Source organism: Clavelina lepadiformis, chromosome 8, assembly GCF_947623445.1.
Source record: "Clavelina lepadiformis chromosome 8, kaClaLepa1.1, whole genome shotgun sequence".
In the NCBI taxonomy this organism is placed as follows: Eukaryota; Metazoa; Chordata; class Ascidiacea; order Aplousobranchia; family Clavelinidae; genus Clavelina; species Clavelina lepadiformis.
In genome coordinates, this window is record NC_135247.1 from 17,454,848 (window position 1) to 17,482,629 (window position 27,782).

Below are 27,782 nucleotides of genomic sequence, written 5' to 3' on the forward strand. Positions count from 1 at the left end.
TACACTGAGGCTGAATCGATAAGAAGAAAAGGCGATGTCGCTTGAATACATCAAGAGCCGTATCAGGCTAGTTAGCTCCGTTTTCGTCCATTAACTTAAATGGTTATGCTTTTCCTGGGAGGTTATTAGCAGTTTGCCTAACAAGATCATAACTTACCACCCACTAACGAAGCTGCCAAAACTGAGAGTTTCAACATTGTGTGAGGCTTAGGTAAGCGTAGGCTATATAGTGGTTTAGAATAATTGGTGTAAAGCTCATTTTAGAGCAATTTGTTAATTTATCGCAGCACCGAAGTCTTGATTCTGAGAAAGGCATCAATGCTTTATTGATAACTTAAGAGGCGTAATAATGAGACTTGTCATGTCATAGGCCAAGAAATATGTTGACAGAATTTTTGTTACTTTTTGAACTATAATACATGCCTTCGAGCAATTTTGTGAGCCTGTTAAGTGGCTTATAGAGATTAGCTGATAGCTTTGTTCACGCATACAAACATGCTTTACCGCATTTTGATTCCGTGCTAGCGATATAGCCCTGCTTGTATGTTTTGAGACTGTGTCCTAAAAACCTTTCTGGTACAATATCAACACTCAAAACTTTTCTGCATCATGGAAAAAATTAAGTTGACGAATATTTTCTGGCCGCTTTTATTTTGCCTCAAAGAGAGAAAACGTTGCATGAAGTTATCTCTTTTCGATAAAATTCCGGTAAAAAAGTCCATGACCTTTTTGCGCCCCAACCAATTGTTTGGTACGTTTTACGAAAAACTCCACCAAGCCACATCAAATCGAGTGTGTTGAGTGTTTTTCCGCAATCCTTACCAGGTTACCTTCAGTTTTTTGACGAAGTAAGCTGTTTTGTTTACGTAATGTGTCTGTTTAATTGATCGTCAATAACATTCGTAACCGTCTCAATAATTAAAAGCAAGTTTTCGGACATCTTCCAAATTTGTTTTGAAACTTGATCGACAATTAAGTTTCTAACACACTACTTGTTTAATACTTTATTTTTGCAGTGCGAAGTAAATAACTGAGGCGGAAGGTCTACAGGGCAACCTTTTTCGAAGCAGTTTTCTGTTTTTTTTTTTGATGACTAGCTGGCCTTTGCCTGGTTAACGACATTACAGTGTTTCTGTTTTAAATGGTAATATTCTCATAGACCTAACACCTGTTACAGCGTTTCAAACGCACAGTTGCTAGCCATAGAATTGTTGTCAAAGTCGCCCAGTTTAAACACCAGTTATTCAAAACGATATTAAACTTGAAAAAGCGAAGGTTTAGGCCTATTAGGTGTCAGGTTGATAGCTAGGATCTACACATAGAGGTACATGGCCAAGTGTGACAATAGGACAGTTGGACTGGATTATATTACTCGTAGACAGCTTCAGTAGGAAGACGGAAGCTTCCAACAAAGGAAATTACAATCATTTCGGTGTCGACGTTACGGCCTGTCACGTCAGCTGTAGCAAGAGCAACTACATTTCCCCCTGCCGCCGAGGAAGATATTCTGAATAATGAATAGATGCAATTTGCTTCCCTGTCCCAATCCGTCGTCTGCAGTTGTTCGGTTTTAGCCTGCTCGTGATTATTACGTCATATTAATTATCCCACATTTACCTCGGGCAGACATTTAGTTAAATCAGCATTGGAGACCAAGGTTAACAAGACTGATCAAAACTCTTGTCAATATCTATTTAGATAGAGCTATTCGTCTTTTATCCCCTTTAGGCAGAGATGTGGGCTTTATCAGAAACGGTAATTTTATCAAAATTATTTTCTCATTTTCGTTCAAGCGGCTTTTTCAGTCGTTTATTCTTTTTCACCGGCAGCATACGACATTGATACTTTTGAGAAAGTTAATATGAACGCCTGATGTCTTGTGTGCGCGCATAACCGCTACATGAACTTTAATATCGATTGACGATGCGGTTGTTCGGTTGATATGAATTATCCGGCTAATTATGCGTCCCTTTCACGTAGCATCGTGATTGCTTGGCGTACGCAGCAAGTGCGACGCGAATAAAGTAAGAAGAAACAAAATCTCGCTCCACGGAGAAGCGTCTGAACCGACCCTAACTTGAGCCTAATTTCTATTAATTATTTAGGGTATCTTGCTTTCTCTTGAGACGCGATAGCGAACGAGAGCGTTTTGTGATTCAGCAACCAACTTGGGGTGAAGTACACCGTAATTGAACAGCGGTTTCATCAGTAACCTGTTGTTGTTCGTTTATTGGAATGCCAGACTTCATGTATGGAGTGTTTTTGTTAGTAGGACAAAAGCTAATTAACTTTGTTTGGATTTGGCCACTTGAGATTTGCCTTTTCGTGTAATCTGTATGTGTTTTCATCCTGGATGTTGTAGCGATTGAGCTAGTCTGCCACTTGATAATATCCAAACATATGCGGCCGACTGACACCTTGATAGTTATTACCGATGTTCCGAGTATATATCCTAATAAGCTGCGTAGACTTTTGCGTTTGTGGTGCCTTCTTGAAGTGCCAGTGGCCTGCGAGAGGCTACAGTGTACTCCCAAAAATTTGCCTAGTGTTTTGCATGCAAGCTATCACTCTGAAACTTTAAACATTACATTCATTAACTAGACTCGTTTTAACATACAACTTAAGTACTTCCTATTTCATCTTCTATAATTTAAATCTATACAAATGTGTAAGTGCGTTTTAATTGTTTTCCTTACGATGTTGTGTATATGGATGTTAGCCTGGACATTGCCGCCAAGCAATGGAGTAGGAAATTATTTTATTCTAATTTCTTGAATCGACACCAGGATGGGAAAAAAATTTCAAAATATGATTTGCCATTTACCCTTTTAAAACCCGCCCACGTCAAAGTTTGATTTAGTTTAAAAATCGATTACATTTATGCTCTTCAACGTCGACCGTTGTGTGGCTGTTTGAGGGACAATAAAAACATTTATTTAACAATAATGATCAACCGGCACCACCGCTTGGGACGCATATAACGTTGTCTGTCATTTGAAACCGTATGTTGTTCATTTAACTTACAATGCGCTATAAGGGAAATGATAGAGATTGAAGGTTCATTTGGTGAAATGAAACTTGCATATTCTATTCCAGCCTTTCTAAATATTTTTTAAAATCATCAGAAATGCTCTAATTTAGCGATTCCTTTTTTACAACTTACCACAGTTTGTTTTGTCAATTCTATTACTCTAAATTCAATGGTTTGTGATGGGAAGGCGAACATAGGGTACATTCTCATACTTTTGATTGCGTTAAATTTGAAAAACATATATAACATCACTTAAAGGTATATCCTCGATTGTAGGCTGCAGCGCACGTCACTTATAGACATTAGGTTCAGCATTCAGTGTTGAAACTGAAACTTTATTTTGCAAGTTCAAGCAAATGGAAAATGATTTTCCTCTGTTCACAATTAAGAGGTCCACCGCTTCGCACACGTTTTCTGAAATGTCAGCAAATATTTCGTGATCATGAAGAAATGTCTTGTTTTGTTGTTTTGATTTAATACCAACCGCATAATTTAATTGTCATGAAAATACTTTGCTATAATTCAATTCTTCTTTATTTTATTGTTATAAGGCCCTGCCTTGTGATATTGCAAAGATTTCGCTTCAGTGGCAAATTTATTGCGCTTTCTGTCTTATTATTTTAGCTTAAGTCTTATTATTATTTAATTTATTCATCTAAATGAACCTAAAGTTTGCTGTAGGGTCAAGTCCAATGACTCTGGCAGACGTGACGTTTAATTGAGAATAATCTAATTGGTGTCAAGGCATGCATGACCGATTGCAGAGCTGTTACGTAATCCTCTAAACTAGGGAGTTTCCCAAACTTGGGTCCGTGATGAGTTTTCTTATCACAAATTGCTCCGAGAATTGATAAATTGCACAGTAAAAAGCAACTTCATCCAACTCATTGATGTTGTCAGTGTTGTTAATAAACATGATTTAGTGTTATTTATTTTTCGGGTTTGTATTATCCTTCCTCGTTCGTTAGGCGGAAATATTGATGCGACATAAGATAAAAAAAAGATTTGCAATAAAGGACCCGTGGCCCGAAAAGTTTGAGAAACCCTGCTCTAAACAATCTTTTAAAGAACGCTTTAATTTACAAAGTTTAATTTTTGTGGCTAGCTTTTTATCGTGCTATCACGTGCTTTACGGCGATAAAAAGGGACGGAAACCTCCTCACCAAGTACGTCACAAGGAAATTGTTTATTGATTGATTGGTGGCAGAGGTCAGACAATTATGACATCATAACGGTGTAAATTCAAAACGCAAGGGTTGCCATATTATATTATTAGGTCTATAAGGTACCCATTGAAGATTTACTGGAACTATACATACTTACCTCGTACAGTTGTTATTATAAGACTATAGCACAAAACCGACGGTTGTTTAAAAGTTCATTAGAAATAATTCTTTTCCTTTTCTAAATATTTCTAAACTGATTTATATGTTTTGGAATTTGGCGTCATATAGAAAACCACCATATGGGGAAACACCGAAGCAAAACAAAGAAAAGAATCTTTGTGTAAAATCCTTATTTTTTCGGTAAAAGTTATGTTTGTTTGAAGTGAACTCACATCCATGGGACAAGTGGCGGAAGAAAACTCGTTGTCTTCGCATCGACATTTCAGCATTACATTGTTCACGTGACAAGCCTTTCTGCAACTACGCCAACGTTTTTGGGGCGACCCATGCGTAAGGAGTCAGAATGTCCGCATAATTGTATGGGGTCGTAATTTTACGCGTAGCTGTAGGTCTGCTTTCGCTTGCTTGTGTGATGAATATGAAATCTGACTTGCTTGAAATAGCCATGATGCGCTTCTCGAGTTTATTGTACTGGGCTACTGGCGATTGTAAAAGCGCATAGTTTGATCTTTCAAACTCAAACGTTCAAAACTAAATTACGTTCAAATGGAAGGTTTAAACAAAATAAACCAATGCTGGAATATGATGCAAAAGCTAAAAATAAACCGTTCACTTAAGTTTCGTTTTTATGAATAAGTAGAAATATTTAAGTTTATAGTAACGTTTGTGAATAATGGGGCTTGCTGTTTTCAATGATTCGAACGGTTTTTGTGTTGGCATTGACCGAAATACAAATCTTTGGAGGCGCCGACAGCGCATGAAGGTAACTTTGCGTTTTGAGTGTATCGTCAGACCAGAAGACGTTTGAACAAGCTCATGCAATATGCAAAGCTTTCCTGACCGCCCTGTCTGCTTTGGAACACACTTATTTGCCCCAAAAGTTGTTCCTCCCTTCCACAAAAACGCCCTTGCGCATCAATAATTAATACCTGATTTTCTTTTGCCTTATTTTTTTATTATGACGTCATAATGAAAGATCAATTTTTCTGCGACAATTTGGTAACAAATTGCGATTACCAAAGCCTGTGTTCAGGGTGCTTCATGCATTCCAAATGTCTCAATGAATTCTGGTAATCTTAAAGGCTGCAGTTTGTTAGCGGCAGAACTGTGCCAGTCCGTTGTAGTATTCGAGGCCACCCGGATAAAAACTGTTGATGAAAGTTTCGGAAGTGTTACTTACAACTTAACCACAGATTAACGCGACTTATGTGGCAAGCCTTAGACACATCTGTAATACGTTAATATACTTGTAATATACATATAATAATAATAATAATATTTTTATATAACTGTAAATATGTAATATATATCTGTAATACGGTGATAGGAGATTTATTCGGCCATGTCGGTTTTCTTTGTGTTGTGTGATCACGTGCTTTTGAATTGCGGAACATTTTATCATGAGGCTGTCTTTTCGTCGTCGTCGTCTTAAATTAGTTCTAAGAATTGAAACAAGGCAAAAAGTTTCTCGCTCTTGGTCGTAAACGTTATAGGCCTTTTGTTCGGCCGGCAACGAATCTCTGCGTAAAATCTTTCAAAGTTTCAAAGTTGGTCATGTAAACCACACACAGAGCAACGAAGGCAAGTTGTGAAAATTGGTGAGGGTAATTTTTCAGAAATGCATTAATATTTCAACGCCATTTGCTAGAAGAAGACTGCATAAGAGAAAAGCTCTACCATATCGATTCATTTTATAGAGGCAAAACAATTACAGCGTTCTAATTGGACAGAGTATAGCAATGCGTACGCTACACTACTGTTTTAACCATTTTGGTGAAACTAGCGTTTTAATCAGGTAAAAAATCACGTTTTATTTGTTGGTTGTTTCGTGCAATTTTTTTCGAATCGATGGAAACTTCGTTGTGGCACTCTCTGTGACGTCATAATGTAAGTTCTTTACTTTGGAGAGTTGATGGAACAGTTTAAGCGACCGTTCACTTGGTGTATCTTCCGGATTTTATTGATGTATGTTTAAAGTTCATATAATTTAGAGACTTGCTACTTTAGTTGTGTAGTGCATGGGATACATACGTCTCCAAGTGAAATAGAAATCGTGTATGGCAATATACCGTTGCAGCTTGTGTGCGGCATAAGGTTCATAGCTGTTCTTTTCACCAATTTAAGCTTAATATCATAGAGCTGGTTATAGCAAAGTTTTTAATTATAAATACTGAACTTGGGAATTCTGCAGAACCTGGTGGCTGAAGACGACGTTTTAGACTCCAATCAGCCTTCAGTGAAAGGAATTTATCCAGGCAATGCAAGCAGAAATCTTTGTTGAGTAAAAATATATACCTTACAGTTTCAACTGAGTTTCGTTCCGTACAGTCTTATGTGGTTTTCGATGGAAGTATTTGATCTTTGTGTATTGAAAGCGCTTTGTTGACAGACTCTGCGGGGTGATGTTATGGTCGTTCATTGTGTTTAGGCGACCGTCAACAAGGCTGTTTAGACGTTATCTGTTGTGTTTGTCATAGGGACGCGTTTTTTAGAGCACAGAGAGAATAACATCATCACCGGAATAAGTTCAAAACCGGACGAATAATTCGACCAGAACAATAAGTGCTCATAACTTTATCATATTTATTTAAAAGCTGTCTTGGTCTTATTCGATCTAGTGATTGTTTTATTCCAGTATTGCTTTTTGTTTCTTTCCTATAATAATTTACAAGCGCGCCTTTTCGCATTACATGCTCTATTACGTCACAGACGCTTGATGACGAACGTTTGACGACATGTCCTTGGAGCTGTTGGATGTAGCATTCGTCAAACTAACCCGCAACCTCATCAAAGAACAGGAGAGACGAATCGCCAATACCAATGACCGACGCCGTAAGAAGACGTTTAAGGTTCGTTTTTTTCTTTCTTCTACACCTGGAAAAAATGTGGTTGCAGTTGTAAGTGCGAATAAATGCGGGATCGAGCTGGGATTGCCCGATAATGCATTTCAGTGCAGTGGCTTGATTAATGGTGATTCTACATCTTTTGCAAAACACCGAAACCAATGCAAAACTCAACCTTTGCGCCATAAGCGGTATATTTCTATTGTGTTGCTGATTCAAACTTGACCCGAAAATACGTCATCTATTATGACTCAGAGGCCCTTGTTGACATTTGGCATGACTCATCGTAGCAATAAACGTGATTTCATGTGGGTGTTTGTCACATCACAACTATCTTTATGACGTGGCAGGAGGATGAAGCGGAAGAGGCTTCAAGGAAGTTGGATCCTGTAGCAGATCTAGAGCAGGGAAAAACACTTCCGGAATATCTCCAAGGAGACGTGGAAGAAAGCCAACTCTGCGTACCCCTCGTTGACCCTGACCCCTACTATCACGACAAAAACGTAATTATGACGTCATTAATCTTTGGACCCTTGTAAATATAGCATTACGTGTAATTGATTTTTAAAAGACGGTTTCGAATAATGTGTAAAAAAAATACGTTTGAGTTCCCGGTGTCTTTTCGCCTAATGTCTTCTCATTTGTTTCCACCTGTGCAGACTTTTATTATATTGGACAACAAGTACTCAATCTATCGCTTCAGTGCTTCGAGAGCGCTTCTCTGTATCAGTCCCCTCAACTTTGTAAGAAGGGCGGCGCTAAAAACCCTTATTAATCCATATCCTTTTTTGTTTTTATCAGTTTTAATATTACGGTTGTCTACAGAATCTCACGACAGTGGAAATTTGAACCTGATTCATGTTTAAATGTACTTTACGGTTTTATTGGTAAACTATTTGGCGTGGTGTGCATTCATTTTCTTCTAAGAAACTCAGAAACCAGAGGCTTCTTACCGGATAAATATAAGAATCTTTATAACAAAGATCCAAGAAGTCTGATGTTATCATATTTTGGTCAAAACTTTGCGGTTGTCTTCATTGTTGTCATAGTCTGTTCAATGAAAACCGCGAAGTTTTTTATCTTTGATGAACTTAAAGAGGTTAAACGAAGTACATGAACTGACTAGTTACGAAACTTCATTGAAAAATTTTATTGTTGTGGATAATCATGCCCATATTAAGTAATAAAAAGCACAGTTAATAGAAGGTCTGACCCGAGGTTTCTTATGAAGTAAAACGTGCATTCAAGTACATAGCTTAGCAGTGTTGCTTCGTAAAAGATGTCGCTTTACGTACGGTCACAAGGGTGCCAATAGCTTCCTTGTTCTGAGTTCAGCCGTTTTTCCCTTAACTTACCATCTCTCGTGCTTATACGTTCTTCAATGGCTTGATAATGCTCACCATAGTGGTCAACTGTATTTTTATGGCTATGGACACTGAATCTATGCCTTGGGTCGATACCTACGTGGAGTGAGTTTTGTTCTTTCAATTTTACTGATCTTGGTTGGTTTGTAAATTACTTAAACAGTAATCTCAAGTGTGTTCCTCGCTTCAGCAATAGACCCGAGTTACACGTTTGAAATAAAATCAATGCTACGATGCCTGTAGAGTATGTGAATTTAAGACATCTTATTGTGTTGTAATCTTACGATATACTGAATTATAGACTTTGACCAAACTCGAGAGTAAGTTCTTTCGGTTTTTAGGAAGATTTTTCTCGGAATTTACACATTTGAAATGATTGTCAAAATTTTGTCACGCGGATTCGTATTTGCCCCTTTCACCTACATGAGAGATCCGTGGAACGTCTTGGATATCAGCGTCATTGTAACTGCGTAAGTCTTTATCAGAGCAAATGTGACCTTTGACTGTGAAGTTAAAGTTAACCACCGATTATCCGTGTCATGTACAATTTATTTGTTTGTTAATATGAACAAGAATTTGCTAACAGTTGCTTTACAATGAAAATTAATAACACGCTGAAATCGCTCAAAATCTGTGGATGCCAAGACGATAACTTTTCCTATTCAGCTTTTTTCCAATATCTTCTTCAGATTAATCGGAGAAATTCTTCTTCTTCTCCTCTTTGAAGCTCAAAATCTTGCTGCGCTGCGAGCTTTTCGGGTCTTTCGCGCCCTTAAAACAATCTCTGCGAGCAAAGGTGTTTATTTTTTCGGCAAAGTCCTGCCAACTTTCCGCTTCGTCTTGAACTGCTTTGGTCCTTGAAACAGAGTTTCAACGCGTTATATCGATCGCCATTGTTACTTCTTTGGTTAATTATTGCATTAAAAGCGTAAAATTACCATTGCATGGAGTCATGGGTTCGTCGGCCAAGAACCGAAACTTTTGCATTGACGATAAAGATGTCATTAATTCGTTTGCATTTGACGTCACATCTCTTCACAAAAACACAAAACTCTTCTTTTTTCGTTTTATTTTTAACCTTCACATTATTTTAAATGCGTCATTTCCTGTCGCCTATCTTTCATTTGCAGCACCACTTGAATATTTGATTTCGTTATCATAATGTCATATCATTTTCAAAGTTACTTGGATATTGCCCTGGCCAAGATTGGGGAAGGGGGCAAAATCCCGGGAATGGCGGCGCTTCGTGCGTTCCGAGTCCTGCGGGCGCTGAAAGCTATCTCAGTTATACCAGGTTAGTAGAGATGATCAGGTTATGCGTATTTTCTCTGTGGTTGACGTAGGGAGTCTTCTTGAGTCTAGACTCTAGACCATTCTTCACCCTTTCTTGGGCCGACCGACTCGCAAAATTGTCGAAAACTATTTGGGTAAAAATACAATACTAGCTCGAACGTGCTCGATCCGTGTGTTCTCATGAGTTTCACATCATGTAGCGGTCAGATATGTTCATGCTGGGTTCACATCATATAACAGTCATGTGAACTTATCATCCAACCTTTTGAATCAAATTACTAAAAACACGATCAAACTACTTGTATGCTGTGAGGTCAAATCGACATTTAACACCACCACTACGACATAGACTGACAAAGTAATGTGTGCTGACATGTGTTGAGTATTGGTATATGCTATGTTATGGGAAATATTGTGGCAATTACTGGCCTGATTTAGGTAGATCGCAGTAATGTAATAGCGGATGAAAAAACTTTTGATCAATCATACTTTGACACATCCAGGATTGAAGGCGATTGTATCAGCTCTGATTGAGTCTGTCAAGGCCTTAAAAGATGTGATGATCCTGACACTTTTTTGCTTGGCCGTTTTTGCGTTGATCGGTCTGCAACTGTTCAAAGGGAGCCTGTTGAAGAAATGCATAAAGACGTGGCCACCCGAGTAAGATTTCTATTCTTTTCACCGTAGATTAATATTTGTAGGGAATTAAAATTTTGCCATTTTTTGTGGAACTTCTTAACAACAAATAACTTTGTAACCCCGAAACATTGGCTATTAACTGATCTTGTGAAAAGTTTGCTTATTTATTGTATGATTTATTTCCGACAGTGCCGTCACAAAGATCTAATCTATTCAGAATAGTTATTGGTGTTTTGTAATTGTTTTCAGCATAAATTCTACTTTCAACAAAAGTTGGTACAACAAGAACCTCACTTTACTAAACTTCCCCATATTCGTGTGGGACTATAGAGTTGATCCAGAGTTGCTCTTGTCCCAATTTGCACTGCTTACCGACAGCGGAGAGAAAATTGCTTACAGTTCGAGTAGATACAATGAAAGCGTAAGTTATCGCGAATGGTTTTGATCTATTTCATAGAATTGAAATCAATTTTGTGCGTGAACTGAAAATAATTTAAGTTGCATCTAACGCCTGTCGACATTGTAGCAATCTTCGTCAACACTACACGTTTAAGCAAACTTTCAAAGAAAAGATGCTAATCTGTCAATCATAGAACAGGATGGAATGCAAATGTGATAGCGATTTTCGCCTTCTTAAACTGTATACGGTTTTGTTATGGTTCACAGGGCACATAAGACTCGGAAAGTTGTGGTAACATCTTGAACTCAGACAGAAAATATTTTTTCCAAAAAAGCTTCTGATTAAATGTAGGATTTAAACCAAATTTCAACTTCGCGCATCGGCAGCAAAATAACCGGAAAAAGCTCCATAGCAATTGTTAACTCAATTACCGTGAAAGGCAGACAACTAATTCTACAGGCAAACAATCGCGTCACGCAAATGTCCTGGACTTTTTCTAGATACCTGGACATCTGATATCACTTCCAATGCCCTGCGATGGACACGAAAACATTACTAAGTGCCCCAAACAAGACATCCTATTCTGGAACAACGATATTTCCTTCGCTGATTGGGTTGGAGACGAATGTGAGTATAGTGATGATTAAAAATACTAGTTTTTTAAAATTTATCTTGTTTACAAAATCCAATATACGTTGTACTAAGTGGCAAATTATCGGGTAAACAATAATTGTTTGTTTGTTTGTTCATTCATTATTGGGATATAGCTAACTGTATTAACTATAGCTTGTAATTACGTTGATAACAAATAGTAAAAACACGACAAATGGTATGTGCACTCGTTTATGAAAATTTTGCTATGTTGAAAGCTTGCAATTTGAATTTTAATTTACCCTTATCGGTCAATCGATGGTGGGAATAAAATCTCCGGTATTTCACACAAAGTAGCTCAGTAAAATGTCAATGTTTATGGCGTAAACATGATCTTTACTTTTTGCTCAGGTAACTATTGCTACGTCAACAACGCGCCTCTGGTGTGTGGTAGCGGGTCGGCCGGGTGAGTGCTGTCTAAACAAATCCAGTGTTTGTCCCGGCTTGAGTCAGCCGCATAATAAGTCACTTTATATCTCTTTAGTTGTTTACATGTATTACATTACATAAGAATCGCGCTTACTCTGCTTTAGTTTAACTATTTCAGAGATTTTGAACTAATTTATCGCGCCTGTTCCGTTTGTTGTTCTTTTTCATCATGTTGTAGTTATCCGTTATCTGACGCAATGTGGTCGTCTAATGAGCCGTCAATCATCTTCATTGAAATTGTTATTTCACGGTAGCGGTGTGACATTCTGTAATATACTGAGTTATTATTGTCTTATTCGGAACTCTGAGCTGATTAATAACGCGATTTAATTGGTTTCAATCAACTCGTTTCACCGTTAATGGTGATTTATTGGAATAAGTCTGACATGACAACGATTTAGCATTTGCAAACTTACCAACCGACGATGTTACAAACCTCCCCTTAATCAGCCAGTTATGCGTTATATAATGATGACATTGCACTTTTGCCTATTCGCACCTTCTACTGACACTTCCGTTTAATGTAGGAAATGCTGGGACGGTTACAGCTGCTACGAAGGTGGTATTAACCCTAATTTTGGCTACACCAGCTATGACACCTTCTACTGGGCATTTCTATCACTTTTCCGCTTGATGGCGCAGGACTATTGGGAAAATCTTTATCAGCTGGTACTTTACGACGTCATCGATGACGTCATCACATCAACTGTGTACTAGTATTTTTATAAGTGTTCATACAACGTTCATGATTGCAATAGTTTAACGGATGATGAGAATGTCAAGCAAGCTTTGCCGTGAGGAGTTTCTCCAACGAACTTAGGAGCTCACTCGTGACGTAGTTACGGTGATCTGAAATCACCGGCGCTTACGTCACTAATGGCTAGCAGCTCCCGTGGAATGTTACCCTTTGTTACAGCTGTGCGCATTATTATAGTTGGGTTTGACGTACTTTGGTGTGACGAGTTCACTCGCCATAAGTTGAGACAACGTGAGGATGATAAATTTTTGATGATAATCCAGGCATAAGACCCGAACATGGCTTATTAACACGAAACTGCGCCTTCACTGGACGTAGTGCATAGAAAGATGTACCTAACCTCTAAATATTTCATTACTAGTTCCAGCTTACAACAAACGAAATACCTTAGCGCGGAGTGCCTTATATGATGCTGGAAATCTGAGTTTGTCTATAATTATTTGGAAAATGTTGGCGTTGGGGCGACTTAGTGTGCTTTGACTCCCTATTTGCTTGGTGTAGGTGGCCCTGTATGTATCCAAGCCACTTGTGACTTTTTTCTTTTTGAATTATTCAGACTATTCGGTCGAACGGTCAGTTATATCTCATCTTCTTCATGGTCGTCATATTTCTTGGATCCTTTTACTTGGTCAACCTCATTCTGGCCGTTGTTGCCATGGCCTATGAAGAACAGCATCAGGTAGAGTTGGTGTCTCTTTTAACTGTTAAAACCGCTTCGATAAGAACTGCCATTAACGGTTGTCACCCATTCTATATCGGCAGTCGGTGACAGTAATCTATAAAGCTACCTAAATACCATCTGTTGTGGTTAGGTTTCAATATGAATGGATGTTCTCCCATTAAAATTCCATTAAGACCCAACAATAAATGCCATCAAACAATTTACGTCACGACAGTTTCCTCATTTTTTGGACTCCCTTCAGATTTGGGCACGACGACGTCCAATTAACTATTTATGGAACAAATTTCCCCAACTTTACGGTTGATGTTGGCATTTTCACACCTTTCACGTAACTTGGCAGAGCTGCCTTGACGAAATTAGCTTGGCTTGTTTTGCGCCACCAATGTATTTTTTGCGCTGGTGCCGCACTCAGAAAGCCAACCTTTATCAGACGTACTTATAACTTGTATCGGTATACACTATACAGAGCCCATCACGCTGTAGTAGTGTTGTAACATAGTGGCTGTAAATAGGAGTGCGGTCGTCTAACGTCATTTAATTGAGACGTCCATTTGAAAGAAAAAGCTAGTTGAAAAATTAGTCGTAGCTGTTGAAAGTTTGAGTAAACATATTTTGCCTTTAATGAATTCCAAAATACAACTTAAGCCTTAAATGCGTTTGAATCGGGTTTGTTTGATCGATTTTGCGACTTTAACCACGCGCTGTGTTCCATTAGTGAGTAAAGTTTTTATGCGAAATCGATTTCCGGGCTTTTCGCGACGCCCAAGGACTTTTTAGGACTAAACGCATACAGACAACTAGTTGCCTACTTTGCCAATTTTATCTGGGCACCCAAGTAGGCGTTCTACGTTTAATCGATTTCTTTGTAAATGTTTATGCTTTTTAAGTAGGTTTATCGACCTATATGATTACACACAGTTGGTCTCTTCAAAGCTGGTAAGGTAGTGGTCGTTTCGTTTCTGCACGCAAACACAGTGGGTTGTAAATCAAAGCGAAGCCTGACCGTAAATAACAAACGAAAAAATTTTTGAAATTCAGCAAAAGACCGCGCTACATCGCTTTCAAGTTTACAAGATTTTTATTCTGTTAAGTTAAATTTTTTAACTTCCTTTTGCTTAAAATTCTTTGCTGGTTGGAAAGGTTTAAAATGCGTTTTGCATGATTTGAAAATGCTCTATTTTCTGACCATCTTCATCCACCATTAAAACACAAGTTGTTCGCAGATAATTGCCGAGGAGGATGAACGGAAAAAGAAGTTGGTTGAATTGAAAAAGAAGCAGCTGGAGTCGATAAGAAACGAACTCGAAAGAGAACTGGAAAGCAGACAACAAAGTCGACGGGTCGGATGTTTTTAAATATTTTGCTCCGAATTCTACAATTGCTAACCGGATTTATATCAAATAAGAAAACTTTCATTTTGTGGAAAATTATTTCCTGCAATTTCCTTTACGAGTTAAACTTTTTACCCGCTATGGCATCTCAAGGGTAATATGTTAACTCGTCATAATCTGACCCTGATATACTCTTAGGCGAGCCACGCCACGGACAGTGGCGGTCGAGGGTCGCCAGCGTTAAGCGCCACTGGATTCCATCACCACAATTCTTCGATCAATAGAAACAAACGACCAAGTAAAAGCTCCCAGCGCGAGAAAAAACAGAAAGAGAAAGACGCCAGACGAACGGCTACCGACTTAGCCCGCGAGGTATGACGTGTTATGACGTCATGTAGACGTAAGACGGTTGGTTCGTAAAACAACAAAGTCAAGATGCTTGCCAGATTCTCACAGACGCTTTAAAACTCCGCCTTTTTCTTGCAGTTAATGTTGTCGGTGGTAACGAGCCATTCAACGAAAACTTAAACCTGAAAATGTCATTCCCACGTAAAATGAAAAATTAAAAGAATTGGTTTATTTAAAACTAAGCTTCTAAAGTCGTACACATTGTTACAAGCCACAGCCTCCATTCGTCCTGCGTCAATCAAAAATTTAAAAGCTATCTGAAATGACGTCACATGTAAGCATGGCATACAGTAAGCAGATGTGGAGGCGACAAACTTGCAACACAACTGAAGCAGCTTTGAGTTGGTGTTTTACTATGGACACTTGGGCTAAACGTTAAGCATTGGTTGGTCTACCGATGGCGTTTCGGTCAGCTACTTGTAATGTGCTAGATATGGGCTGCAAAGCTAGGCCTTTGTTGAGATTCCCAGATTGTTTCATTTTTCTCTTGTTTTGTGAACAATCATGGACCTGGGTCACGCCAGGTCAACCTACATGGTATTTTAACTGCATAGAAATCATAAATATTCAGTTGCTTCTTTGAAAGCATCTTGTAAGTGAACGAAGAGCGCGCAAGGGCTAGAAGTTGCTGCACTGCTCACACTTTTGTAAAATAATGGATGCACTTTTAAATTTGAAATAAAACACTTTCATGAAATTCTTGAGAAAGGTAAGTTACTTCAAAATTGATTTACAGTTTAAAACGACAAAGATCATTTGGTCTGTGCTTGGTCACATGCTGAGGTTTAAAATTAAGAAATGGTTTGCAAGATAACACTTTTACACTCCTATCGAAATTGCGCACCAATTGTTGTGAAAATAGCTGTACTTTCAGCCAGCGGGTGCTTTTAGGGGCAAAAAGTCTACTAAAATTAGGTTTAGCAAATAGACCAATTGTAAATTTGACACGGTCATGAAATATTAATATCTCGATAGGTTTTCTAAACCCGCATATTGTCAAGAAGACTTTTATTCAAAATAATCGTGACGTGCTCAAATACTGCCGAAGAACCGTTCACAAAAGCAACTTGTCTGATTTTTTCCACTTGTACTTTTAGCTCCTATTTTGTGAAGCGTTTTGCCAAGAAAAATACTAATCTTTCTCAATTTGGCTTTACATAAACAGTATATGATCCTGCCTAAAATTATTATGTTACTCACAAGCAGGTCGGAAAAGGTTGTAATACCAATAAGAGCTGTCCACCTGGTTTAATTAATATTTCAACTTGAAATGTATCAGGAGCCTCGAAATGCGGAAGATATGAAGCCTCCTTCCTTGCCACACGCATACTGTACACCAAACGATATATACACCAAACGAACTCTAGAATTTTGTGCTGTGTCCACAGATTGCACGGGATGCCAGTGACGCTCCTCCTCACATAAGGTCCGGATTAATTAATGATGCCGTGGCACAGATTCATCAGAGCAATCATGATGACTTGGAGGCGGCCCACATCCCCCATCCCCACAGCATCCTAAAGAGTCCCAACATCACTCCGAGGTAAAGGGTTTCTTGGTGTAAACAAGAAGTAATGTCCTAGCAGGTTCCTAGCGGTTTTTCTTCTAAATATGTATCTTACATGCTCGTTTATTTGCTTGTGCATGTTTGTGTGTTTCAATGTTGCGTACTTGAAGATGCAAAAACAATTAAATCTCTATTGAGTATTTTTATGTCTGGTTATAGCATTTAAGGAGTGCTGGTTTTAAACGTAGGATTTTTTCCGCATTTGCAGACCGTCACTACGAGGCTTGAGGATGTCTCCGATAGTGAGAAAGAGAGAATTTATTTGTCATACTGACGATAGCGTGGAACTTGTTGAGCGGTGCAGTCGCTTCGGCAAGAGAAAAAGTAGCAACAATTCAGGTTTTTGAAGAATTACTTTTGCGTATTTTGCGTCTCTTTGTTTTGTTGAGTTTTTTGTTTTTTTTCTTTTTTTTTTTTTCTGCATATATTTCTCGAAATCTCGCTCACTGTAATTTCTCCGGAATTAAATTTGTTGGTATATTGCACTCATAAACAAACTCATCCTAATCTTATTTTCCCGAGCAGGCCATGATTCTGATTTTGGTGATGACGAACACTCCGATCATTTGAGTATTGATGACGTCATTCTGGGGAAATCGCCGCATGTAGATAAGTTGAGTCATCACGTGCATATGGCAGGTACAAACGATTTTTGCTCAACTATGGCTTGTGTTGCTACATAAAATTTTCCATTGACTCTAGTTAGACCTTTTTCCAACTAATCCACGCCGTTGTGCGCAATTTTTTGCAATTCTTTCGCAGAACGCGATAGCAACGGCACAGCTGTTGATCGGAACGGGACGGTCAGTATTGTTCACTACCAAAGACACCCAAACAACTGTCCGGATGTTCTACTCCACAATGTTAATGAAATGGAGGTGGGTTTAGGGTGGTATTGGGATGCTAAGGTAAAGTTTCCACGATGTCGTTTTGGTAAGGGCCGGATTCGTGACCAAAATTCCTTTTAATTGGAAGTCGAGGCGGGCAAATGCGAAAATGAATTTATCTTAGATCAAAGATTGTTATCAACTGAGTAAATTAGTGTTTCAAAATTTTGAAAAATTCTCAATAGTTATCACAAATCCGACATTTATCGTGACACATTCGACAGAGATTATGACATCACTCAGGAAAATCTCATTATATCCATGATAAGAAAAAAATCTTGTTTCTCGATAAATTTTATCCTTTTTCAGTCTTTGTCCATCGACAGCGAACAAAATCACATGGATACGCTGAGACCAAGCACGCAAAGACAACGCATGTACTCAATTGACCTCCTATCGGACTCGGAACTGCTCAGACTGAGAGAGCAAGCTCGAAGTAGAGTTTCCCTCATGAGTGGTGAGCTTGCTGCGCGTAGCTGTTCTTTTTGTGTGGAGTTGTGCCCTATTCCACTCTCGATTGTCCTTCTTACGGTTGTAATGCTTTTATTGCTCTTCTCCCAGTCTTTTTTTCACTCTTTCTTTTTCTTGCTTTGCTCCCACTCAAGAATGGATGCATCCAGTCTTTGCTGGTCTTTTGTTGCCAAAAAATAAATTCTTATCTTGTTTAAAACTTTTTAGTTTTGACGTCATGTCGTGATTTTGTTTGAACCGTGACCACGGCTCTTACCCAGATAATGTTGATTGACAACGTTCTTGCGCCAAACAATTATCAGCGATCATGAGTTGGAAAATATTTCTGTGTTTAGAAAAAGAAGAAGAAAGCGGAAGACTCTGGCGCCGCATCACAAGACTTTTACTCATCTGGGAATGCTGCGGATGCTGGGTCAAAGTTCAAAAATTTGTAAGATTTTTTCCCGAATCTAACTGCGCATGCGCTTTGTGTGTGTGTATGTGTATTGTGTGTGTGTATGTGTGTTTGTCTGGTTTTAACGCAGTGGCTATGATGTAATAGATGAGGTTGATATGCGACGATCCGTTCTTCGACCTGATGATAACGCTTTGCATCGTTGTCAACACGACATTCATGGCTATGGAGAAACACCCGGCCACCGACGAATACAAAGTTATGTTGCTGACCGCCAATAACGTAAGTTCACTTTGTAGTTTTCCTTGTCACATGTGGTTGGAATAATAAGATGGAAAAAATGTTTTTAATTCGTTATGAGTTTGCACACCATCCCTACCTATGTAAAAAATGGTGATGCATTCTTCCAAATGTCCGTAATCTTACATAAACATTTCTTTAGGCTTCAAAAACTTGATTTTGCGTATCTTTTCTCCTCCCGTATTTGCCTAACAAGTAGTAGGGCTGTGTCTTGTCAAAATGATCACCACCATTACCACCATGCCAGGTCTTTACCGTTATATTCGCCATGGAGATGGTCATAAAGATGATTGGTTTACAACCATACTACTACTTTCAAGAAGCTTGGAACTGCTTCGACAGCATAATTGTATCCGTCTCTCTCCTTGAACTGGTCATGAGCGACTTGCCGGGCGTGTCAGTGCTGAGGACATTTCGTCTGGTTAGTTTTGGTTAACAATTAAATTCCTATCAAGTGCTTTTCCGGTTAATGAACATTTATTACTGCTTTTGCTTTTGCCTGTGCGATAAGACAAACTTTGTGCAAACGTAAAATCTAGCTCGCTTTTAAAATCGATAAAAAAATCGTGTCTTTTAGATGCGAGTTTTCAAGCTCGCAAAATCCTGGCCGACTCTGAACATGCTGATCAAGATCATTGGAAACTCGATGGGCTCACTCGGCAACCTGACCCTTGTTCTATGCATTCTACTTTTCATCTTTGCTGTGGTGGGAATGCAACTGTTTCGCGACAAATACAAAGCATTTGTAAGTCCACGCGTGCAGTTAAACGATGGAGTGGTGTCAGATTTTTAATTTTTAGCAATTTTAGAATGGTTGAAGTTGGTCTTCAGTATATAACCTTGTTTTTAATGTTTTTAATTGATGAAATAAGGCAACTTACCACTTTAATCTTATGCTATCGCCCGAGAAGCATATCATTATGACATGCATAGTGAGTAATATGCATAACATTTAGCGCGAGAACCTGAACACAAAAGAAGACAATCACCTGCGTTTCTCGAAATGGGGGAACTCCCAATAACGGCTGATATTTTTTTGCTTCAGGATCCGGAAGGAGCAATGCGATGGCACATGAAGGACTTCAGCCACTCTTTCCTCATCGTGTTCCGGATCCTCTGCGGCGAGTGGATCGAGACGATGTGGGATTGCATGGAGACGGGTAGAGATGCGACTGGATTCGACATCTCTGCATTTTGCATCCCTTTCTTCATGCTCGTGCAAGTCGTTGGCAACTTAGTGGTAATGACCGGTCCAATTGAAGTCCTTTTGTTGTTGTTGTTGTATTACCGGTAAATATTTTTTATTTTACTAGTAATAAGCAATCCAATTACTTTTATTTGCATTTTGTTAACTAAGTCGCCCAGTAAAGGCAAATATATGAGATTGCGCGAAGAGAGATGTAGGAAACAGTTCAAAGCGAGCGAGATTATTTCCCTCATCTCAAGCTCTCACTTGATCAGGTCCTCAACCTCTTTCTGGCCTTGCTCCTGAGTTCATTCAGCGCCGACAGCTTCTCGTCGGATACATCGGAGGAGGAGCCACCAAACAGCATCCAGCTGAGTGTTATCAGGATAAAACGCTGGATCGTTTTCATCCGGAGCAAAGCGAGAAGCTGTAAAGAGACCATCGTGATATCTTGCCGGTAAATTACCACCCACCGTCGATTGCCATTTAAATACAGGGCGGGTGGAAAATGTTTTCCTTGTAAAATGATTTGCCAGTTCCAGGACACCTCATCTACCTCTCATTTTCTGGTAAATCATTGATAGAGCATCAATCAATGCATCAAACAGCTCGATGTATTTTGAAAGAGAAAATAATACTTTTGATCGGATCGCCGATTTGAATAATTATTTTGCAACAAAATCAATTGTCGTCACCTTGTGATAGTTTGAGAAAGATTTCCACCAGAAATCCCTCTCCCCCCCAGCACACTCACGGCCAGGCGTTCCCGGACAGCTACAGGGACACAGAAAGTCCTCCAAACGCCGTCGTAGGAACTCTATGTTGTTAGCTGTCCTTGTAAGCCGTGGCTTTCCACACTGTCCTTTATTTTTATTCTCAACGCTTCTTGCATCCCAGAAGTTTTATAACAGAGGCTTCTGATTGTGAGTTTGCTGGGAGAATTTCTCCCAGAAAAATTCATTTCAAACTGTCATTGATTGAAAATAACAAAACTCGTAGCAAAATATGCTCCCACTATTTTTACTCTCTCTTTCAAAATGTATCGAGTTGTTGGAGCCGTTGATACTGCGAGATAAAAGTCCGAGGTTTTATCTATGATTTGAGTTTGACACCTGATTATGAGTTTGCTGGGAGGATATTTGCCGGAAAAGTCCCCCTCAAACAGATTTTGTTGCAAAGTGTGCTTCTACAATGTTTTTCTTCTCTTTCAAAATATATCGAGTTGTTGAACCCAATGATGCTTTTCGACAAAACACTGAGTTTTTATTGATGATTTACCTAAAAATATGAGGGAGTAGGCGAGTTATTGTGGAATTGACAAAAAACTATAAAAGTACACATTTTCCACCCAATCTGTATCATTTAAATGTTTGTTTAAAGCTGGTGTCATCACGTTAACTTGTGCAGAACTACTGCTATGTAGTGACATTGAACATTGCGTCTCATACAGTCGCTATAGCTCCTCCAGATTGTAGCACAACAAACTGCAAGACTGAATATATTTTATAGAAAGAATGATTTCTCTCAGGCATAGGTTCTTTTTAAACTTAGAGATTAAAGAGTCCAAAAAGTATTTTCCCTTTTCTGGCTTGCTCCTGCCTGGACCAGTGACTTGCTCTTCTTTGTAGCCGTAAATTGAAAGGTTCTCCTGAATCAATCGGACTTGACGTGAAGGCGGTGGATTCCTCTTGCAATACGAACTCGATGCAAAGGACGGATGTTGTTACCGTACTCGTTGAGCCTCCGAGCACATGCGCGTTTGAGAATGACGGAGGTGTGACGTCACGTCCGGCCAACACGCTTGAATGCAGATATGAGATTTCGTTTCATCATAGGAGCAACAGTCGGATAGAACAAGATCTTACAAAGGTATAAAGATGACTTTTTCTTGTGTCCATAGAAACTCTTTTCAGCGCGAATTCGTTACTGGAACAAACTCCCATAAAGTGCGATTAAACTTTGTAATAAACCTCACTCATGTGAAGATAGATTTGTAATTTGGTTGCTTTGGTTGCATAAAAAAATATAGAAAAAACTTTTTTTATTTGTTGTTAGGACGTAGAAAAAGTCCCCATAGCATCCCTGGATTCCGATTTCGAAAACAAATCCGACAGCGAATCCGACGATTCAAGTGTTTTAACAAAGGTACATAAGAATCTCATTAAATAGACATTTTTATGTATTTATTTTTGTAACGAGAATTTATGTAACGTATTAAGTAATTATATTTCTAACGCTTTTCGAATTAATTTACCCTGATTTAAAAGGAAATATAATTAAAGTTTCCACCCAACCTTATAATGTAGCAGGAACGTCTTTCAAGAGTGGGTGCTAGGGAATGTGTAAACATAGATGATCTATGTAAACATAGATACATAGATCTATGTAAACATAGATAAACATAGGGGCTGAATAGATGAATTTTTTTGTAAGTGGTAAATGGCTGCGTTCGTGTTTTTATTTTCACCACCATGTTGATACTATCTTATTATATTTTGTCCGTTAGAGGTCGGGCGTGAGCGATGACAGTGAATCGTGCACAACTATAAGCAATAGCGAATATGAAAGAATGCAGATAGATGGCGGTGGGAAGGCTAACCAAGCTGACAGTACGTTAAGGTTTCATTGTCTCACATTCAACTCACTTTTACTAACCTTTTAAAGTTTACGCCTTCACACACAAACACATCCACATATAACCAGACAATTGATTTGTTAAACGACACTGCAAAAATTTTCTGTAAACAGATAATACAATCGCTGACGAACCGGCCTCCTGCTGGCCGCAGAAATGCGTCGCGAAGTTTCCTTTCTGTGATCCTCCCATCCCGGAAGACGGATGCTGCAGAGTCTGGTGGAACGCGAGAAAGATCTGCTTCCGGATCGTCGAGCACTCCTGGTTCGAAACCTTCATCATCTTTATGATCCTGCTCAGTAGCGCCGCCCTGGTGAGTTTTAATTGTAGAAAACTTTGATTGAAATAACCGCACGAGTTCGCTGTGTGTGCGAAGGCGTCAATTCCAGCGTCAGCTCTGTCACTTTTAATCCGAAATCTTTTTTTTCCTTTCAGGCATTTGAGGACGTTTATTACCACGATAGAAAACAGCTAAAGAGCATTCTGAAGTACGCCGATCGCATTTTCACCTACGTGTTTATCTTTGAGATGCTTTTGAAATGGGTCGCTTATGGTTTCAAGAAATATTTCACCAACGCCTGGTGCTGGCTTGATTTTTTCATCGTCGGGGTAAGATCATTTTAAATTGATTTATTTACTTTTATTTGTATTCTAACTTTTCCTTTGCTTGGAATTTAAATTAAAGGAATTTAGTTATTTTTCACATACCGCTAGGTGTCGATAGTGGGCCTGGTAGCAGAGATGACCAACTTGAACAACGTTTCCAGTATCAGGTCCTTGCGTACCCTGAGAGCCTTGCGGCCTCTTCGTGCGATGTCTCGCTTCGAAGGAATGAAGGTAACGCAATGTCTTGGCCTTATGTAGCCAAATTTCGGGACCATTTACGTTTGAAAATCGTTTAGAAATCTATTCGTTAAAGCGGGCAAGTTCGGACATTGCGCAATCTCTACGTTTACAGATTGTCTGTTGGCTGTTTTAGCAACATTTCACAGCAACCTTTAACAAAAACATGTCGCCATAGTTTTGTGCTTCTGACTCTCATGCCTTTTCATGACGTAGGTTGTGGTAAACGCCCTGATTGGCGCAATTCCATCCATTGTAAATGTGCTGTTGGTTTGTTTGATATTCTGGCTCATTTTCTCCATCATGGGGGTCAATCTATTTGCCGGCAAGTTTCAGAAATGCCTTAACAGAATGACTGGCGAGAAGCTGGCTTGGAAAAACTACACGCACGTATTTCCAGACAACTCGACGCAGTTCTACGAAAATATCAACAAGTAAATTTCAGTTGTGTTCGTGCGAAACTAAACACACACTTACGTCATAGAGCTTTAGCAATCACACATTTACACAAGGAAACCTTTCTCTATTGTAATTGTTTTTGTTTCTATTTCAGGACCGTCTGTTACGAAATTAATCAGTTTGACCCTACGATAGTTTGGACCAATAACAACGTTAATTTTGACAACGCGTTCGGAGGATATCTTGCCTTGATGCAGGTATTAAGCCTACAAGTCATCTGAAACATTCGCTTTTCAACTAATATTTTGTATTCTAAGCAACAACGTAGCACTCTGCGCTCTATAAACGTGGTACTCTTCGTCGGCTAACATAATATACGGAACTAAACGAAATAACTTTTCAAATTATTGTTTACATTTTCGAGGTTGCCACTTTCAAAGGCTGGATGGCTGTTATGTATGACGCGGTCGATATGACCGCGCAGGACGAACAACCGTCCTTTGAGTACAGTGTGGGCGCTTATTACTATTTCGTGGCGTTTATTGGTGAGAGTTTCTTGGGTGTTTTGTACAATCTGTTTCTAAACTTGAAAGTTTGATTCGCACAAAAATTCAAATTTGAAAAAATTTGACCCATTTGCAGGAACAGCTTGATTACGGAGGAAGGGACTGTGTAAAAATGTAATTATAAGTGTAAATTTGTTCCTAGTTTTCGGGAGTTTTTTCACTTTAAATCTCTTCATCGGCGTCATTATTGAGAATTTTAACCAGCAAAAGAAGAAACTGGGCGGGCAGGACATCTTCATGACCGAGGAACAAAGAAAATACTACAACGCCATGAAAAAATTGGGTTCCAAGAAACCACAAAAACCAGTCCCAAGACCAAAGGTGCAAATGGAAATTGTCGCATTTGTAGAAGCATAAATAACATCACCCAATTATAAATTAATTACCTAGTTGTTCTTAAGTCACTATACTTCTTACCACTTCACTCTGTATAAGTCGAACAATTTAAACGAAAGAGTTTTTCCGTTTTCCAGAACAAGTTCCAGGCTTGGGTTTTCGATATCATCACGCATCAAATGTTCGAAATTGCGATCATGATTCTCATAATTGCAAACATGATTACAATGATGATCGAGTACCACAATATGCCTCCGGACTTCACAGCCGTCTTGGAGTACATCAATTACGTTTTTGTGGCCATATTTACAGGGGAAGCCATAATTAAGGTTCGCTTTGGGTGAAAAACGATCGGAAGAGTTTTGTACAAGCACTTTAACCACCATTGTTCATAGATTTTCGCGCTCCGTCATCATTATTTCAAAAATCCTTGGAATGTTTTTGACTTCGTTGTGGTTATTTTGTCCATTGGAGGGAGCGCCATGGGAGAGTTATTACGAAAATATTTCGTCCAGGTAAGATAATTTCACTTCGGTGTTAATTTCTGTACAAATCGAAATCGGCAGTCTCACAGCAAAATGCCATGGTTAACCTCACACCCTAAACCGGACCAACTGTACTTTCTATGCTGTTTAAGTTGCCCACAATATCAGCTATGAAATATGTCTTTACAGAATCGTGATAAGATCATGATGTTTGAAGGTCATGAAAGATCTTGATGTTTCACCCAGTCCGGTAAATTAAGCATCTCATAATTCTATTTTGTCATCAGCCGACTCTCTTTCGGATAATTCGGCTGGCTAGAGTTGGCCGCATACTCCGTCTCATTAAGGGAGCCAAGGGCATCCGGACTCTTCTCTTCGCTCTGATGATGTCACTTCCGGCCCTGGTCAATATCGCCCTTCTTCTGATGCTTGTCATGTCAGTGACGTAACCATCGCTTCAATACGATATTGTGACGTAATTATGACGTTATCGCTGTACGTCACAGGTTTATCTACTCCATATTTGGCATGTCGCAGTTTGCTTTCGTTCACCGCGGGGGCATTATGGACGACTTGTTTAATTTCGAGACTTTCGCAAATTCCTTTCTTTGTCTCTTCATGGTCACTACGTCAGCAGGTATGTAACACTTACGTCATCATCCAGTCACAGACAAAACGTCCTGAACATAAAGGAAATTTAGGTCAACGAACGAAAAATATTAAGATTGATTCATTTTTGACGGTATGAGAAGAAGAAGAAATTTTTCATAAAGTGATCAGTGATCCGGTTGGCGACGTTGCAAGCGTACATTGTATGACACAATCGAGTAATTTTAGCCCGTGCTTTATTCTAGGTTGGGCCGGCCTTTTGATGCCGATCCTGCAGAATCCACCGGATTGTAATCCCGATCTTAGAAATCGTCCCGGGGATTATTCGAGAGGAGATTGCGGTAATTCTTCAATCGGTGTCTTCTTATTTGTCACTTATTTAATCATCACTTTCCTCATCGTCGTCAACATGTACATCGCGATTATCCTGGAAAACTTCGGCGTTGCAACGGAGGAGAGTACGGACCCTCTTGGAGAAGATGGTACAGGATGTCATTATATCTTCACTTTGTCACTTTTTCAGTGCTTGGATATTTTCCTCGCCTTCATAATGGACATAATTTTGAGAAAAACAAACTTAAAATTAAATTCTTTATTAAATTATAAAATATCTGATTGGTTAGCTCTGAAAGTTTTTATTTGGCAGATTTCGAAATGTTCTACGAGGTTTGGGAGCGATTTGATGCAAAGGCCACCCAGTTCATCTCGTACGAGCATCTTTCGGACTTTGTCGATAGCCTGGAACCGCCTCTGCGAGTTGCGAAGCCGAACGGGGGAAGCTTGACAGCCATGGATCTTCCGATGGTCATGGGAGACAGACTTCATTGTCTTGACGTGCTCTTTGCGCTCACCAAGATGGTCCTTGGTGAATCGGAAGAGCTGGAGGGACTTAGATCCCAGATGGAGGATAAGTTTATGGCATCCAATCCATCCAAGGCATCCTACGAACCGATCACGACCACTCTTCGCAGGAAACAGGAGGAGTTGTCCACCGTTAAGATCCAGAAATGGTGGCGTAAAATTCGAATTGTGAGGTCTGTGAGGATGAATTCTTCCTTCATGCTCACCAGCGAGAAGGGGAGTTTTGACGATGATGACAACGCCAATGCACCAGGAGGTGTCACATTGTCGGACCAGGAAAAAAATTCAAATGACAACAACGGGAAAAAAATCTTGCCTCCACCGACTTACGATCGAGTCGTGACGGCCAACAACTCTGATTTATACTCGAGACCTTCCATGCTGGTGGAAGCAGAACTCGCCGGCCGTCGTCCAGACGCCTTCCACCAGGAAAATGACGAGTTCCTGAAGCTGATGTCGTCAACACCATCGACTACGTCTCCGCTGGAAACGTCATCGTTTGCGTCATCAACATCGACACCTCACGGGGAGGCTGCGAAAGGAAAACAGAGAAATTCGATATTCGGCGACCGACGTGGCTCCAGTGATATGACGAGAACGCCACGTCTAGAAAACCGCGGAGCTAGTGCCAGTTTCGCGCCAGAGCATACGGAGTCCGACGCGGAAAATAATAACGACGGAGCGAACCGCGAATCCGATGTGACTTTCGTTGGAAACGTTCAACTTAATGACAACCGCAGCGAACAATTGCAAGGTGCAGTCGTCCGTAACGATCAGACTGACGTCAAACCGAACCTTGTAAGGGCGCCGCCTGAGTTCCCAGTTAACCACGTGATCACGCCGTCAAATAATATGGACCAATCACAAAATGACAAGAGATTCGCTTCCTAGCTGTATTTTACCATTTTGCTTACGTTTCAATCGCGAATTTAACCGCGGCACAACTTCTCTAGAGGGTGTAGCGCTTCGTCAACGTATCAAACTGATATACGCGGATAGTGGTTTGTGTTGTATGTGTTTGTGTAGCATTGTTCCTCGAAGTGTTATGATAAAGCATTCAAAACCGGAA

General features: G+C 39.5%; 1 protein-coding gene across 4 annotated transcripts; it reads left to right on the forward strand.

Moving 5' to 3' along the window:
- Nucleotides 1–27,782, forward strand: LOC143468679 (sodium channel protein type 4 subunit alpha B-like). Of its 4 annotated transcripts, none has more exons than XM_076966022.1 (42): nucleotides 1–211; nucleotides 7,087–7,226; nucleotides 7,571–7,723; nucleotides 7,880–7,997; nucleotides 8,593–8,689; nucleotides 8,926–9,054; nucleotides 9,766–9,878; nucleotides 10,381–10,537; nucleotides 10,766–10,937; nucleotides 11,417–11,543; nucleotides 11,919–11,973; nucleotides 12,524–12,665; nucleotides 13,310–13,432; nucleotides 14,659–14,775; nucleotides 14,965–15,138; nucleotides 16,563–16,717; nucleotides 16,950–17,080; nucleotides 17,267–17,380; nucleotides 17,504–17,619; nucleotides 17,938–18,085; nucleotides 18,435–18,529; nucleotides 18,641–18,775; nucleotides 19,041–19,214; nucleotides 19,371–19,538; nucleotides 19,839–20,033; nucleotides 20,255–20,436; nucleotides 21,608–21,848; nucleotides 22,035–22,124; nucleotides 22,486–22,588; nucleotides 22,728–22,927; nucleotides 23,050–23,223; nucleotides 23,329–23,451; nucleotides 23,674–23,891; nucleotides 24,011–24,113; nucleotides 24,281–24,401; nucleotides 24,565–24,743; nucleotides 24,896–25,087; nucleotides 25,154–25,273; nucleotides 25,531–25,679; nucleotides 25,750–25,880; nucleotides 26,098–26,334; nucleotides 26,499–27,782. In XM_076966022.1, exons 2-42 carry the CDS (start codon nucleotides 7,113–7,115, stop codon nucleotides 27,602–27,604), a joined length of 6,891 nt encoding a protein of 2,296 aa, XP_076822137.1. In that variant the 5' UTR covers nucleotides 1–211; nucleotides 7,087–7,112; the 3' UTR covers nucleotides 27,605–27,782. The 4 variants fall into 4 exon arrangements, with proteins under 4 accessions (XP_076822137.1, XP_076822136.1, XP_076822138.1 ...); XM_076966021.1 differs by lacking the exon at nucleotides 1–211 and adding an exon at nucleotides 6,480–6,939; XM_076966023.1 differs by lacking the exon at nucleotides 1–211 and adding an exon at nucleotides 6,480–6,653.

Bases quoted from the DNA above. Each gene is read 5' to 3' on its own strand.
- LOC143468679 (XM_076966022.1), top strand. From the start codon at position 7,113: ATGTCCTTGGAGCTGTTGGATGTAGCATTCGTCAAACTAACCCGCAAC. The intron at 12,666-13,309 runs GTACTTTACGAC...TGAATTATTCAG, and splicing joins GGGAAAATCTTTATCAGCTG to ACTATTCGGTCGAACGGTCA. The intron at 23,892-24,010 runs GTAAATTTCAGT...TTTCTATTTCAG, and splicing joins TTCTACGAAAATATCAACAA to GACCGTCTGTTACGAAATTA.